Source organism: Ipomoea nil, unplaced genomic scaffold, assembly GCF_001879475.1.
Source record: "Ipomoea nil cultivar Tokyo-kokei standard unplaced genomic scaffold, Asagao_1.1 scaffold1074, whole genome shotgun sequence".
Lineage (NCBI taxonomy): Eukaryota > Viridiplantae > Streptophyta > Magnoliopsida > Solanales > Convolvulaceae > Ipomoea > Ipomoea nil.
In genome coordinates, this window is record NW_017617502.1 from 4,334,223 (window position 1) to 4,346,949 (window position 12,727).

General features: G+C 35.9%; 1 protein-coding gene across 1 annotated transcript; it reads left to right on the forward strand.

Moving 5' to 3' along the window:
- The first annotated feature begins 2,007 nt into the window (after positions 1 to 2,007).
- Positions 2,008 to 7,961, forward strand: LOC109182566. Its single transcript, XM_019332718.1, has 11 exons — positions 2,008 to 2,282; positions 2,806 to 5,040; positions 5,129 to 5,258; positions 5,365 to 5,444; positions 5,665 to 5,885; positions 6,091 to 6,177; positions 6,316 to 6,415; positions 6,588 to 6,810; positions 7,143 to 7,278; positions 7,372 to 7,423; positions 7,512 to 7,961. The coding sequence occupies exons 1-11, from the start codon at positions 2,187 to 2,189 to the stop codon at positions 7,689 to 7,691; spliced, it is 3,540 nt and encodes a 1,179-aa protein (XP_019188263.1). The 5' UTR covers positions 2,008 to 2,186; the 3' UTR covers positions 7,692 to 7,961.
- Positions 7,962 to 12,727: the final 4,766 nt, after the last annotated feature.

A 12,727-nucleotide genomic window follows, 5' to 3' on the forward strand; every position in this document is an offset into this window, starting at 1 on the left:
TATTACACTATAATAATAATAATAATAATGATAATAATAATTTATACAATTGTATATCGGTCTAAATATTTTTAAAATATTATAACAAATTCATTCCGTGCAACGCACGGGCAAATACTAATTTTACATAATGAAAAGATTCCCAACAAAGAAAATTAATTAATAGCGCGTCGTTCTAACAAAAAGGAGAGATTCCTGAAAAAAGAATTAAAGCAGTCAACGACTACTGTAATTAAAGATTCCTCAACAAAATTGAAATTCATGTTTGAAGTCCGGAAACGAATATAAATAGAGCCATTCTTAGAGTAGTAACGAAACGTTTAGAAATAGTTTTAGTTTACTAAAAAAAATTGTAGTATCAGTGGCCTTGAAGCAATTGCTGAATAAAAAGTTTAGTCAATTATCAAGTAAGATCTTTTCATATAATCTCTTGTGTCATTCTAATCTCATTTTACCTAACTGTTTCTTATTTATTTCATGAAAGTTTTATCTTTTCTTTTTTAGTACTAATGAAAGTCCGATCTAAAATCAAACGAATGCTAAAAATAATATATTCATGACTAAATGATTACTGCTTGATATATTAAGAATGAAATTAGAATTCTTGTGCGCCGTGAGTAAAGGTCTAGCCTTTGTGGTTCATGTTCAGTTGAGTTACCATGATTTACATCCTCCCAAATGCTCTGTCGGGTCAGGGTGTGGGGTCCCTTATGGTTGGGGTTCAGCCTTTGGAAAAAGAATAAAATTAGAATTTCAATTAATTAAGTATGATGGAAATAGATTTGCATATAATAAAGATGAAATGTTATACACATATATATAATATGTGGGATAATCACATATGATCTATTGATTTACAATAATTAAGGGTTAAAAACTAAGTGGAAAATGAAAAAATAAAAATAAAATTGATGGTTGTATTTTTGTAATTATTATGACACATGCAAAATTTCACAATGCATTCACAGATTTGTTACGGAGCATCCAACTTAAATGCACTTTCATATATTATGAGCGTACTGTCACATATTAGCTACTTTAAGTTTTATCTAGTGCATCATAATAATCATATTTTTTTTAATTTTCCCTACCATTGACCAATCAAAATGGAAGGATGCTTTTTTTTTTTTTTTAATACGTAATAATCATATTTTTTTAATTTTCCCTACCATTGACCAATCAAAATTGAAGGATTTTTTTTTTTTTTAAATACTAGACTCTGTTGCACTGTAGTATATGTTCAAATATACTTTCTCAACCTATTGAAACACAAAGAGTCAATACCACCCCCACTGGAGCTTGAACCCATAATCTCCCATTTGGGGAGTCATTTCATGCAACTTAACCACAAGGCCATTGGCAATGGACCGATGATATTATTTCACATATTTTTAAAGAAAGAATTGTTCTTTTGTGTGTGTGTGATTTTTTTTTTGTTTCCTAATTTATATATTTTACGTTTTTTCAGGATTTTCTTTCTTCGGACAGGGTATACTAGGGTGAGCCTTTTTCTTTCTAATCCGCATGACACGTCAATAGATAAATCGTATTTATCTATATATATGAGCCTTTTTCTTTCTAATCTACATGACACGTCAATAGAGAAATCGTATTTGTCTATATATTTAATGACATGTCGATAGAGAAATCGTATTTTTCCTAATTAAAAATACTTCTACATGCATAATTATTACACTATAATAATAATAATAATAATAATAATGATAATAATAATAATTATTATGATATTATTACTTATTTTAAATTTTATTTTGTTATATATGTAACTTTGGAGTTAGGCGGAGTGAAGAAAGTGCAAAATCACACCGTATTTGAATGGCAAAAGAAGAGTACGAATGGTATGGAACCACGTTGTAATTGTAATTGTAATTGTATCCGTACGCCGCACCGTTCCCCATGAAATATTTTTAAAATTAATTTTTTAGAGTTATTATTATTGAAGAATATGGATACAAGGAGGAGGGAGAGCCCAAAGAGTGCTTTGCGTTCCTTTCCTTGGAGATCAAGGATTGGATTAGATTGGAGGGAATTGGGAAATAAATACGGGCTAGTGTTACACTCCGATTTTCCCTCTTACTGATTAATATACCCTTCCTAATATGCATATGCGTGCGGCATTGATATTATCACTTTAAACCCTCTCCAGGATTGCTAAACCCTCTTCAATGGCGGCTGACTTTGAACAGCAAGTCAATAGAGGGGTCAAAAGGAAGATGGGTGATCACCAACATTGCAAACTTTGCGAAGGGCAAAAAGTTGAGGTAATGGTTTCTGTGGGTTTTTTTTTTTCTTTTTTTTCCTAAAACTTTTTCTTGGTGGTTGAAGAATACGATCTTTATATGTTTATTTGCATATTTTTGTTTGGAGTAGTAAGGGTAAAATTTCTTTTTTGTTTTTGTTTGTTATTTAGTTCTTTAATTTCTAGTTGGCTGAATTTGCCCTGCATTCTGTTCTTGTGATGTGTTTCTCAGTCTATGCTGTAATGGGGATTGATATCTTGGTTGCATGCGGGTTTTCTTGAATGATCATTCAATTATGGGTATGGAATTTGAGGGATCGGAGCAAGCAAAGTTTATTTTCTTGTTTGTGGTTTACTGTACATGCAAAGTGTTAACTTGGGTATCAATGTGGGAAAGAAATTTATGGATGCCTTCAAAATATCTCCTTTTTCAGCCATACTTCAATTTGATTATTGTTTCGATAGGTATTTAGTTTTGGGTTGCATAGAATATGAATTCCCTTTTTTTCCATTTTGGCATCTAATAGTAGCCAAGAATTATGCAGGTAAGGAGTTTAGAAGAAGGGTTCCTGGGTTCATGGCACAGAGGTACAGTGGTTTTGCGGCGAAGAAGAATGTGTCATGTGCAATATGATCACCTTCTATGTGATAATGGATCAGCCAGCTTGGTTGAAGGGGTGCAAATCAGTTCAATGATTGATGGGGTTATGCCTGCTGAAGGGGAGTTTGATAACCATCGTGGTTGGATAAGGCCTTTGCCACCTCCACTTGACATTGGGAAAAGTAGTCTTCATTATGGAGAATGTGTTGATTCGTTTTATCGGGATGCATGGTGGGAAGGTGTGATCTTTGACCATGAAGATGGTTCAGAGAACCGGAGGATATTCTTTCCAGATATGGGTGATGAAATGACAGTATGTGTCAACAAGCTGAGAATCACACGGGACTGGGATGGGGTTACTGAAGAATGGAAACCTCGTGGTAATTGGATCTTCCTTGAATTGGTCAAGGAATTGGAGCAGAAGTATCCCTTTCTAGTCTCAGTAAGGCAAGTCTGGTTTGAAGTACGGGAGAAGAATGGTCACAAAAAGGAGTGGAATTTTCCCATTAGAGATTATTGGAGGGAATTACTGTCCTTGGTTCAACGTGAAAATCTTAAGCATACCAGCAAGCATTTTTTAAGTTTGTTGAACTCTGCAGAAGGGTTTATTCAGGAAAGGCAGTCACCTGAATTTATTGATAAATCTCTTTCCTTGGTACCTAATTCCGAAGCCTCCAGCAATGCAGATGAAACAAGGGTGCTACCTAACGACACTAAGAATTTGGATACATTGATCATGCGGAACCTTGATGAAGTACTATCCCCAACACCTTCTGTACAATCATCTTTACCTCATACTGCAGGTGGAATATGTGGGATGTTGATTCCTTTTAAAAATTCTGAGGTGTCTGGTGAGGAGCTCAAAAACTCGAAAAGGAAATCCAAATTGATGTGGTCTCCCGTTGCCCTTGATGCCGAGTCTTTCCCTGAAGCAATTGCAGAGTTCAAAAGGGTGTCTCTGTCGAATCGTCGACCCCCATTGGACTTACATGTGAAAGTAAGGAAACATCTTTTATATTTGGGATGGAAAGTCGAGTCTGTATATGATGGGATGATTAGGTTTCGCTACTTATCACCTTCTGGAACTGTATTAATGTCACTTCCTCAAGTTTGTAAGGAGTTGGAGACAATGTCAAAAACTCTCTCTGTGGTTCCCGTACATAACCAAAGAAGTGCTGAGGTTTCAACCTCATGTTCATCGATAGGCAAACAAGAAACAGGCAGAGAACTATACGAGCCACCTTCTGCAGAAACAATTATTGATTCTGAGTGCTGCCCTCGAGCAGTGATTAAGTATGTGCGGGTTATGGCTCCAAACAGATTATCCAAAAAGAAACGGCCAGGAGTTGCTATACTTGCAGATAAAGCTAAAAGACATCTAGTTTTTAGTGACTGGAAAATCTATAGTCAGAGGAAGGGAGATAGGACGGAACTTCGCTATATGTCTCCTGCTGGGAAAGTATTCTACTCGCTTATAACAGCCTGTGAATGCTATATCAAGGAGATGAGTGATGCTCAGCTCACAGGGCAAAGGCAGATAAGGCAAGTTGGTGAGGACCATGAACAATTGCTCATCGAGTCAGGTGAAAAGTTGAAAACTTCAGGTTATAGTGGGGGTTCTGGGTGTAGTAAATCGCGCAAGAAGAGAAAGCTCAATTTGTATACATCCAGGGCTTCAATTAGATCAGGAGATGTTGCAGATTCTCATTCTTCAACTCGTGTGCTAAGATCATCAAAAAGAGCTAGGCAGGTTGCTTCTTCCTCTCACCAGACACCTCGCAGCATTTTATCTTGGTTGATCGACAATAATGTGATTCTGCCTCGGACAAAAGTACACTATCGTGGAAGGGAGGATGACCATCCAAAGAGGGAGGGGCGGATAAGTCATGATGGAATAAAATGTATTTGCTGCCAGAAAGTTTACGGTCTTAGTACTTTTGCAGCTCATGCAGGAAGCAGTACTCATTGCTCTTCAAAAAATATCATTTTGGAAGATGGGCGCTCAATACATGAATGCCAACGGGAGATGAAACGGAAAATTAGTGCAAGGAAGACAGAACTGCATATAAAGAAAGGGAGTAAGAGTGACTATGTATGTTCTATCTGTCATGATGGTGGTGAACTAATCCTATGTGATCGGTGTCCATCGGCATTTCATAGTAGCTGCCTCGGATTAAAGGTATTTCTTTTAATAACTGATCTTTTCTGCTTTACTGTTGCTCATGTTCATGTTTTTCGTTTTAAATTAAATTCCATTGCTTAAGCAGGAGCTTCCAGATGGTGATTGGTTCTGTCCTTTGTGCTGCTGTAGAATCTGTTCTCAGACCATATTTGATAAAAACGAAGATCATTTTGCAGATAATAATGCTCTCTACTGTAGTCAATGTGAGCATCAATGTAAGCAAACTCTATCTCTTTTGCACCTTCAAATTGTTGGTTTACTCTAGAGTATACATATTTTAGTTTATTTGCACTTATTGATTTATAAGATGGATTTTTGCAGATCATGTTGCATGTATAAGAAATAATGGTCTTCTAAAGCATCCTAACGGATATTGGTTTTGCAATAATAAATGCGAACAGGTACTCAAAAGCATCTCTTCTCTTCTGTGCATATATGTATGAATCTTGGCATGCTTAAAGTGCTTGATTAATTGTAGAATAGTATAATACTCTTTGATCAGGTTTGGAATCATGAAGAAGATGGTTTGATTTTGTATTAGTTAATAAGTGTTTCAATGGATGCTGACATGTGTTTCTGGTGTTTTTACAATATGTAATATTTGTTTTAAATTCTTTACAGATATTTGGGGATCTTCATAAGCTTTTGGGAAAACCAATTCAGTTGGGGACTGATAACCTTACTTTGACGTTGTTGAAGTACAATGTTGTAGATGACGAACATGCATTAGAGAATTATAGCAAGCTTAATATTGCTATTGATGTGATGCATGAGTGTTTTGAGCCTGTCAAAGAATCTCGAACTGGGAGGGATCTCATGGAAGATATTGTTTTTAGTAGATGGTGAGATTACAAATCCCTTGCTGCCTGCTTTGACTAACTATAGTTTAACTGTTATCATTCTTTCTAGTTTGATCCTATCATGAAATAGCTTCATTACTCTTAATATGAATTTCATGCATTAATGGTATTTCTGTTTTGTTTTCACTTGTATTTTAGAGACATTGGTTTTTTACTCCTTGCCTAATGGTAAGCATCTCACATTCAGGTCTGAACTCAACCGTTTGAATTTTCAAGGATTCTATACTGTGATTTTGGAGAGAAATGAAGAATTGATTACAGTGGCCACTCTAAGGTATTCCAGTCATGATGTTAAGCTTTTTAAATCTTGCAGCTCTTGTGGATTTTATTTTCCTCGGTTTTGTATTTAGCCAGGTCTTTCCCATCATGCTTTCCATTGACTAACCTGAAATGCCTTAATTGTCATCTCAAGGGTTCATGGAGACAAGGTAGCTGAGATCCCACTTGTTGCCACACGTTTTCAATATCGTCGACTTGGAATGTGTCGCATTTTGATGAATGTTCTTGAGAAGGTAAACCCCCCTCCCTCCTTTCTTTAAAGTTCTGCTTGGGGCTACTGGGATTCTGTTTGTATACATTAAAGCCAATGAGATATACACGTAGATGTGTAACACCGGTACTTGTTTAGTTATAACTTATATTTGTTTTATAAGGTGCTGAAACGGTGTGCTTATTTGCTTCCAGAAACTCAGTGAATTAGGAGTCGAGAAGCTAGTTCTGCCAGCTGCTACTAGCGTGCTAAACACATGGATAAGTTCATTTGGTTTCTCTGTGATGGAAGAATCAACGCGACTAGATCTCTCGGGTTTCAATATACTTAATTTCCATGGAACAGTCATGTGCCAGAAACCCTTAGTCAGAACCACCTCCCCTTCCATGGAATTAATTGTCTCAACAGCAGCAGCAGGTTAACTGAATTCTCAACCTCGAGGCTGGCTATATATATATAGGGTCAGGTTACTGTGAGAACAGGTCTTCCCGTGCGGTCAGTGCGGCATACACCATTAGGTATGCATAAATGCACCACACAGTGTTCGAAAATACACCATTATGTGTGGTGTAATTTTTTTTGTGTGGTGCATTTTTTGGCATTTCATTCTGGTGTATTCTCGAACACTGTATGGTGCATTTATGCATACCTAATGGTGTATGCCGCATTGACCGCACGGGAAGACCTGTTCTCACAAGAACCAAAATCTATATATATTCCCGAAATTGACTTTGGATGTACTTTTGCAGAACCCAACCAACATATTTTTGGAGCAGTGGCCAAAAAGGGCAACGCCGAACTGGATGGGACGACAAGTGCTGTTTCTGAGGTCCTCCAAGCTGAACAAATCGATGGAAGTGACATTATAGACAAAGGACCAGCAGAGTATGTTTCTACCCTCTTTTGCTTATTTTTACATCTGAATTGGAAGTGAATTCCTCGGGATTTTGACCATTTCCTTTCTATCCCTTTTCTCAGAACGCCTGGAGGAACTGGCACCAACGACCACCCGGCTCCCTTAGTTCTTATGGTACTGTGCTATTGCCTAAAACCGTTATCTACTTTTGTTGATCTATCATATTATCAGTATCGTTAATTTAAATTTTGTTTATGCACAGTTGAAAGAAACTCCAGACTTCCCAGCTCAAAATACTTTGGATTGCTCAGGTGAAGAAGCGGCTGATAAAAGGGAGGCCGGAAACAACAACGCTGTTGGTATATTCAAATGCTATGAGAGGAGGAGAAGATATGAGGCTGTGGAAGCCAATCTGTTGAGAAAGGTGGTGACTGATGGTTAAGTTAGTTGAAGAAAGTTTTGATTCTTAATCTGTAAACATCTTGTAAATGGTACATAGTAGTCTAAGGTGGGGGTGGGGGGGACTAAGCTAGAGCCTAGAGGAGCTGTCTCTATGTCCAATAACTCATGTTTATGTACAGTTTAAGGTTGTTGTGATCCTTCAGCTGATTTTGATCTTTTTTGTGGGTGTACAAAGGTTTTGGCTGGAGGTACAAGTCATGAATCAAGTCTTTGTGGATTCTCAAAAATCAGGCTTAGTTTGCACTTTAAATGCACCATCCCATGACAAAGCCCATCCCTATTTACTCGCTATTATTACATTTATTTATTACTTGTAAGTTTTTTGTGGTTCCTTTGCAAGTACGGAGTAATATTTAAAATTAAAAAAAAAAAAAAGAAAAAATACAAATAGCCTATTGAACTATTTAGGGGATAGCAATCAAGCTACCGCCACTGAACTTGAATAAGTTCCATTCAAGTTCCAAATTCATCTATGAATTTGAAAAAAAAAAAAAAGTTCCAAATTCATCTATGAATCTGAAAAAAAAAAAAAAAAGTAATTAATATTTTTAGCAGAGATTAACGACAGATTTGCACTGATTGAGATGACATATGTATTTATACTTTTTTTTATTATCATACTTAGACTACATGTAAGCATTTGACATTTTGAAGTCAAAATTTAAATTCTAATTTAAAAAAAAAAAAAAAAAAAAAAAAAAAAAAAAAAAAAAAAAAAAAAAAAACTGGGCAGTTAGAAGAATAGCAATACAGTTTACAGCAGCAAATCCAGCAATTCCCAACAATAACCAATAACCTATTTACTCAATTAAGCAATTAAGCATACACAATAACATTAATACATTCCAAATCTTTAAATGAATTAAATCTAACAGTATAAAAACCTGGTTGGAGTAACTGCTGCGACGACGACAAGCGAGGCAATCAGACAAGATAACGAGGAAGACCCTGAGCTGTACTATTGTTCGTTCTGCTCATTGTGTTGTTTGTTGTTTTTTCGAGGAGTTCAAGTTTGGTGGCTTAATTGCTATCCCCAAATAGTTCAATGATCTATTTGTACATTTTCTCTAAAAAAAAAAATAAGGGAGAGCGTGTGCCTATTGGGCAACTTGTGTGCGAACATTGTGCGTCTTTTATTCTTTTTATCTCATACCCCTTCCTTCTCTCTCCTCCAATACTGTGCGTTTATGCATCTATTGGGTAAATACTATTGACTCTTCTCCTCTAATAGCGTGCGTCTATGCATCTATTGGGCTATTGGGTTGTTGGAAAATATGCACAACGTCAACGCGCGGGCTAGAAAGAAACCTTTTAAGAAACAAGGACACAACGAGTACCTATTAAGAAACAAGGACACAACGAATATATGACTTGTAAGAAAGTCTGTGCCGTGTTATAATAACACTACTTTAAAAACGTCATTTGTCCGGTGACGGTACAGTCAAAATAAATCAGTACACTTTCGACAGGCAACACAGAATAACCACGCTAAGCTCGCACCAGCTTAAACGTAGCCGAACCTCACTATAATGTTTTCCTTGGTGTATTTAAACTCAAGGCAAAACCCTGTTTAAATAAAAGAGGCCAAGCGATTTAGGCCTCATATTATTTAAAGGACCTTAACCACTCATTAATTTGTGGTAAATGTTAAATCATGATTTAACATGAACCACATAATTAATGAGTGACTTGCATTTTTTCCCAACATGGGTAAATACTATTGACTCTTTTATACTTTCTCTAACTACTGCAGTCCAAAGAGTCAATATTCCACCACCGGAGTTCGATTTTGTGATCTCCCCTCGAGGGGAGCCACAAAGGTGCCATTTGAGCACAAAGTGCTTGGCCAGTTGGCCAACGTCTATTGGATACCTTATGTGCTTACATTGTGCCTTTTTTCTTCTTTTATGTGCTTTTAATTTTTTTTTTTTAGATCAACGGAGGAGGGGTGACCTCATTTAGTGGTCGCTAGTAACTCTACGAACCGTCGGATCTCAAAAAATATCTCCTTTACAATCTCAAGCCCAATCATAAGCACATTATTAGCCGGTTGATCAAAGACAATCAACCCTCAATCAAGCGTGATGGCTTCCTTCGCCAAAAAATTAGCTGCTCGGTTCTGCTCTCAATATGCATGCAAAGCTCAGGGAGTCAAGGGAGAGCTCTATTTGTTTTGATTATTAAGCTAATCGATCACTTTTGATTCCTCAATTATTTTTCATTTCTCACATTTAATCCCTAACTATTAATTTTTTTTATAGTTGATGAACGTATGCTTTTGTTGCCACATTTGCAACAAAAATTTACTTGTGCACAAAATGTGAGAAAAAAAATTAATAATTAAGAATTAAATGTGAGAAGTGAATAATAGTTGAATGACAAAAATAGCAATGAGTTAATACCCAAAATTGTCATCGACTATAGTGATTTTTCTCAATTTCGTCCTAAACGACTTTGGTGACCTAATATCGTCCCAGACTTTTGTGTTTCGCTCAATTTAGTCCTCCATTTGTTATTCCGTCAAATTGGTGTTAAATAAAGGGACAATTCAGTATGTCAATATTGATCTCTCTTTACTTTCAACTTATGAAGTGCGAAATTCCTCTTTCTTGTACGAATTACACCCAGAATTACTCCCAGACCTGCAAATCAAATTTTATATTCGCAGTTTTAGGAGTAATTCTGGGAGTAATTCGTAAAAAAAAAAGGATTTCGCAGTTCACACGTCTATGAGTAAAGAGATGCCAATATTAAAATTACTGAATTGTCTATTTATTTAACACCAAATGGACAGAATAACAAATGAAGGACTAAATTGAGCAAAAACACAAAAGTCTGTGACTAAATTGAGCGAAACACAAAAGTCTGGGACGATATTAGGTCTCCAAAGTCGTTTAGGACGAAATTGAGAAAAACCACTATAGTCGAGGACGATTTTGGGTATTAACTCAAATAGCAATAGTTACTTGTTGGTCACCAATAATAACAAGTACTCCGTATAATAGTGACAAATGTGTGAAATTATTAAATTTTAAGAAGTTTTACTATTCATTTAAAATTTTCCTTCCTAGGAACTAATTGGGGGCAAATTATGTCGTGGATACATGCTCGCCTTGCAAGGTGGGCGCAGTTTCAAAACGGCGTTGTTTTCATAAACGAAAACAACGCCGTTTTAATTTTTTTAAAAAAAATTATTTTTCACTTGTCGTTAACGGCGTTTCTCTCTTTGTAATCGCATAGTTTAGAAATTATGATTCTACTGTATTTATATTATGAATCTACAGTATATAAATTCTGAATCTACAGTATAGAAATTATGAATCTACAGTATTAAGTTTGTGAACATGTGATAGAGCTATATGTTCATAATTTTATAAATATATGTTCATAATTATAGAGCTATATGTTCATAATTTTCGATGTTTATATATCCAATTGTTGAACTTTGTTTTCACAAATCACAGAACTATATATCATAATTTGATAACTATACAGTTAGAAATTATGAATCTACAGTACATAAATTATGAATCTACAGTACAGATATTATGAATCTGCAATATAGAAATTATGAATCTACTGTATAGAAATTATGAATCTACTATATTTAAATTATGAATCTACAGTTTAGGAATTATGAGTCTACAATATAGAAATTATGAATATCTACAACCGTATCCACCTTGTAAGGTGGGCACGGTTCCACAGCATAACGCTCCGTAATTGGGTAGGTTGGACTCGTTTAACCCGAGTTTTGACAATCCAAGCAAGCATTTTTCAACCTGAGTATAACCCACGGGCCAACTCATATAACCCATCCCATCCCAAATTTATTTAAATATATTTTGTGTAATTAAAATTTGAATTCATGTTTAACATTAATGTTTACTACAAGAATTGAATCCCTAACCTTTCAATTATTATTCTAACAGTATGAACCAACTATACTAATGACATTCATTTATTTAAGTCATTCATATATATATATATATATATATATATATATATATATATATATATATATATACATAGATTTTGAATCCAGTGCACCCCCATTGCCAGATGCGTTCGTGAGCCCTTATGCTGTCCGTTTAATTTTTATATTCAACGGTTCAGATTTGGTGATGGATCTGCCCACGTGCTCTTGGTTTCTATCTAGATAGGGGTTGTTTTGTACTTTCTCAGTGGGGTTAATTATGACATAGTTGTAATGTCGCCGATTTTGTTGCGTGTGTTAGTAGATATTTTAGGAATGACTATCAATTTATCGTTCCTTTCCGTCGTTTCTTAGAGTAGTGTGTCAAATACCGGCCTTTTGTCTTCCATTGGCGTCTTCTCTTTCTTGCGCAGAGTTCATCCGCGTAGTCTCCATGGCTGGGTCGAGCATCAGGAGGTCGAAGCAGCTAAGGAGCATCTCGTCGGGTTCCATATCAGGTATTCCCGTTGATCTATTCGTTTTTTTTGTGGTATTTTTTGTTCAGTTCTCGGTTGGTTTTTGTTCTGATCTGAAAGTTTTTGGGTTTTCATTCTCGGAGGTGTGTTTTTCGTGCTTCTTAGTGTAGGTTTCTGTGTTTTTTTTTGGGGGCGGGGGTGGTTTCCACCTAGTTTCTGTGTTTTTTTTTTTGGGGGGGGGGGGGGGGGGGTGGTTTCCACCAGATTCTCTCTCTCTCTACCTATTTGGGAACAAGGGTTGCCAGATTCAAATTTGTTTCACCACACCCCTCATCAGCATCTAGGAATGGTAAGTTCATCTACCCTCTTGAATTTCATTGTACACTGGGAATGGATTAGTGAATATAGTTATATAGTAGAGAGGCTAACAAACCACGCTCTCTTTTTCTTTATCTAAACCATTAAAGTATACTTCAATTCTTCATATGCCAAATCATAGAGTGAAATATATATTATAATACCCTGAACTTATATGCAGTTGTTTGTAAATAGAATTCAAGAGGTTTATCTTTCTTCTTGGACATACTGTAATTGAAATTATTTACCAATGCAGGAATGGGAAAA